The sequence below is a fragment of the Gavialis gangeticus genome, unplaced genomic scaffold (assembly GCF_001723915.1).
Source record: "Gavialis gangeticus isolate Ggan-Ray unplaced genomic scaffold, GavGan_comp1, whole genome shotgun sequence".
NCBI lineage: Eukaryota > Metazoa > Chordata > Crocodylia > Gavialidae > Gavialis > Gavialis gangeticus.
Window position 1 is genome coordinate 72048141 of NW_017728993.1, and position 3372 is coordinate 72051512.

The 3372-nt window shown below is 55.9% G+C and overlaps 2 protein-coding genes across 2 annotated transcripts in view; both read left to right on the plus strand.

Annotated features, from left to right (window-relative positions):
* The window catches only part of LOC109287065 (zinc finger protein RFP-like), a 6960-nt gene extending 5288 nt beyond the window's left edge, over positions 1–1672 (plus strand). Inside the window, exon 8 of the mRNA XM_019502009.1 lies at positions 1056–1672. Within this exon, the coding sequence (XP_019357554.1) occupies positions 1056–1597 (542 nt within the window). The 3' untranslated portion in view covers positions 1598–1672. The remainder of the gene's footprint in view (positions 1–1055) is intronic.
* The window catches only part of DDR2 (discoidin domain receptor tyrosine kinase 2), a 247325-nt gene that overhangs the window by 212841 nt on the left and 31112 nt on the right, over positions 1–3372 (plus strand). The gene's annotated exons all lie outside the window — the stretch shown is intronic.

Consider the following 3372-nt stretch of genomic DNA (forward strand, 5'->3'; position numbering starts at 1 on the left):
CCCCCCCCCCCCCCGTGACCCCAGACCCTCCTTGGAGAACTTGGTTTGCTACAGCCACTTGTGCCACCTTGAGGGTGCCCTGGAGGTGGCCTTTGTCCCTGGGTCCAGCAAGAATCAGTGCATCCCTGCTGCCTTTCCCCCTTGCTGCCCACAGGCCAGCAAACTCTGTGTTCCCTGGGCCCTGGTCAGGGCTGGTTTCTGGGCCATGTGAGACCCCAAGCCCAAGATGTTTTGGGATCCTCAGCCCATCTCCTTGGCACTGTCCAAACTGCGTGCAGCAGCACCTTTTGTTACAGTTGGGACTGTGCAATACTTGGAGGGCAGAAGACCCCTGTCCCAGCGGTGTCCCAGGTCCTTTCTGCACAGGGTGTTCTTGGCCCAGCACATGACTCCCAGCGCAGACCCCCTAGAGCAGACACACTGCATGGGTGTGAATGGGGACTTGCCGATGGTGCAGCTGAGCCCACAGTGAGGGGACAGTCAGTAGGGAAATGCCCTCTTCCCCCTCAATGCCCCCATCCTCATTAGAAATGGGCTCTTGTGCTCCACTGTCAGTGCTTCCCTAAAACAAATGGGAGCAGCCTGAACTCCTGGCTTTCCCCTCGGCTGGGCTGTGAGGGAGAAGCTGGCTCTGGGGCTGCCCTGGCTGCAGTCCTGTGCCCACAGGGCTGTGGACTTGATGGTGGCAGCTGGGGCAGAGCAGCCCAGCCTGGGGTGGAAAGGGCAGGCAGCAACCTGCTGTTAGGACATTTTCCTATGTGCCTCCTTCCCAGGCCCTGACCTGCCACCGCCCCCTGGTACCTCCCCTCTCCTTTCCCTTTGTGGATTCAACACCTGACATTCTTGCCCCAGCTCCCGCTCTGCCCCAGGGATGAAGAAGTCGGGTGGGAACATGCCACTCTGCCCCTGGGTCCATTTCCTGTTGTCCCCATTTCCCCCTGGGGCGGCGGCGATTTCACAGGCAGGGACTGACCCGCGATTCCTGGGATGCAGCAAATTCCCTGTGATCCCGGGGACTCACCTGCCTCGGCCCTGACCTGTGTCTCTCTCCCCAGTGGACATGACCTTGGACCCAGACACGGCAAATCCCTACCTCATCTTGTCTGAGGATCGGAAACGTGTGAAGGACGGTGACATACAACAGGATCTACCCGACAACCCTGAGAGATTTGATACTTGTGCCTGTCTCCTGGGCTGTGAGGGGTTCACGGGCGGGAGGCACTACTGGGAGGTGGAGGTGGGAGACAAGACGGCCTGGGCTCTGGGCGTGTGCAGGGAGTCTGTGCGCAGGAAGGGGGAGGTCATACTGGCACCTGAGGATGGATACTGGACCATGTGGTTGCAGGATGGGGAATACGGGGCCCTCACCTCTCCCTTGACTCCTGTCCCCATTTGCGTGCAGCCCACGCGGGTGGGGGTTTTCCTGGACTACGAGGCAGGCAAGGTCTCATTTTACAACGTGACTGACAGATTCCACCTCTTCACTTTTACTGATGACTTCTCCGGGACCCTGCGCCCATATTTCTATACTGGTGTCAATGAGGAAGGCACCAACGCAGCTCCCCTGATCTTGTGCCCGGTCCCAGCCGAGCCCTGAGGGTATTCCTGTCACTGCAATGACACATGCCGCAGTGACTGTCCCCTCCCAGCCTTGCATGACTGCCAGCCCCTCTGGTGCCCCTGGGTTAGGGTGGGTGCAGGGCAGGGCTAGGGTCTCCTGGTCAAAGGAGCTGCTCCACCCTGGACCCTGCTGGTGCTCTGCACCCCAGGGCTCATCTCCCATTTCCCCCATTCACAGCATTGTCCACTGGAAGGGACCATCTACAAAAGCATCGTTCACTTACAGGTTTCTGCAGTTTCCCTGGGTTTATAACTTTGTTGGTTTATTGACCTCTTTCAGCCTTATCCTCACTCCCCCTCCCCAGTTCTTCCTCTGTTCTGTGTCTTGTATTAAAGAATCTGTGTTGGACAGCCTGCCCTCTGCACATCCTTCCATAGCTTCTGATGAGATGAGCGCTTGCACATAAAACCTGATACATCTTGGACTCAGTGAGTTGAGGGCACTCAAGTTTTCTGGTGTTTGGGCCCAGGGTCAAGCACCAATTCTGGGGTGAGTGTAGGGCTCGACAAGTGGCCCTGGATGCAGCACATGCAACATGATACCTGAGCACCCTGGGTACTGCAGTGCAGGTTGGAGCCGCATCACTTGCGGTGTTCCTGGCAGCTTTGCAGCTCCTATTCTTTTCTTAACACTCCCTTATTCCCCTCCTGCCCAAAGTTGGTGCCCCAGTCTCCCCAGTTCCTTATTCTACTACATGGGGCTCCTGTCAGGTCCAACAATTCAGAGGTGGGGGAGCTGTTAGTGCAACAGCTGCCACCACTGGCCCACCACCAAATTTCTGGACCCTTGCGGGTCCCCATAGGATGTATGCCATGGTTTTGTAGGACAGGTCTACCTCATGGGCCAGAGGTTGAGCCCCCTTGATGCATCTCTACCCTGCCTTGTGCCTGACTTCAGATGAACATGCCTAACTATGTCTGTCACTCTAGATCAGGGGTTTTAATCCTTTTTAGACTCAAGACACTATCATTAGACTCAAGGCACCCTAGCCTGCTCTTACCTTTCACTCGTGCTTTGACTGCAGCAAAATACTAGAGCCATTCTTCTGTTGCATAGCACTCAGAAAGGCCACAACACACCAGATAATCTGGGGTCATTGTTGTAACTCATGTGTAGGTGTTTACACAGCTACCATGGCTGATGAGCTCAGCACCTATTGGTGAGTCGCTGGTCCAGACCAACACATTATGAAAGCCCCTTTACACTTTGAGGCCCCCACTGTCCTGGGACAGGCACCCTTTGCTTGAGGAACCCCCTTACAGTCTCTGTGCTGGTGCCCATCACAGCAGGGCCTTGGGGAGCTGCTGGCCTTTAGGAGCAGGAGGAGCCTTCAGCACAGCCAGGTGTTCCCCAGGGATTGAAGGGGAAAGAGGAACCACTTCACTGTCTCCTCCCTGTGACTAGTAACACAGGCATGTATCTGGCCTGGGAGTGCCACACTCAGTATTCCCACACATTGCCAAGGCAGCATGGGAGATTTCATAGATTTCATAGACATTAGAGCTGGAAGGGACCTCGGAAGATCATCAGATCCAGCCCCTTCCCCAAGGGCAGGAAGTCAGCTAGGGTCACAGGATCCCAGCAAGGTAAATGTCCAGTTGACTCTTAAAGAAGTCTAGAGCAGGTGCTTGCACCACCTCTGGCGGCAGTCTGTTCCAGGTCTTGGGGGCTCAGCCAGGAAGGAAGTTCTTCCTTATGTCCAGCCTGAAATGGTCTTGGAGGAGTTTTTGACCATTTGACCTTGTCATCCC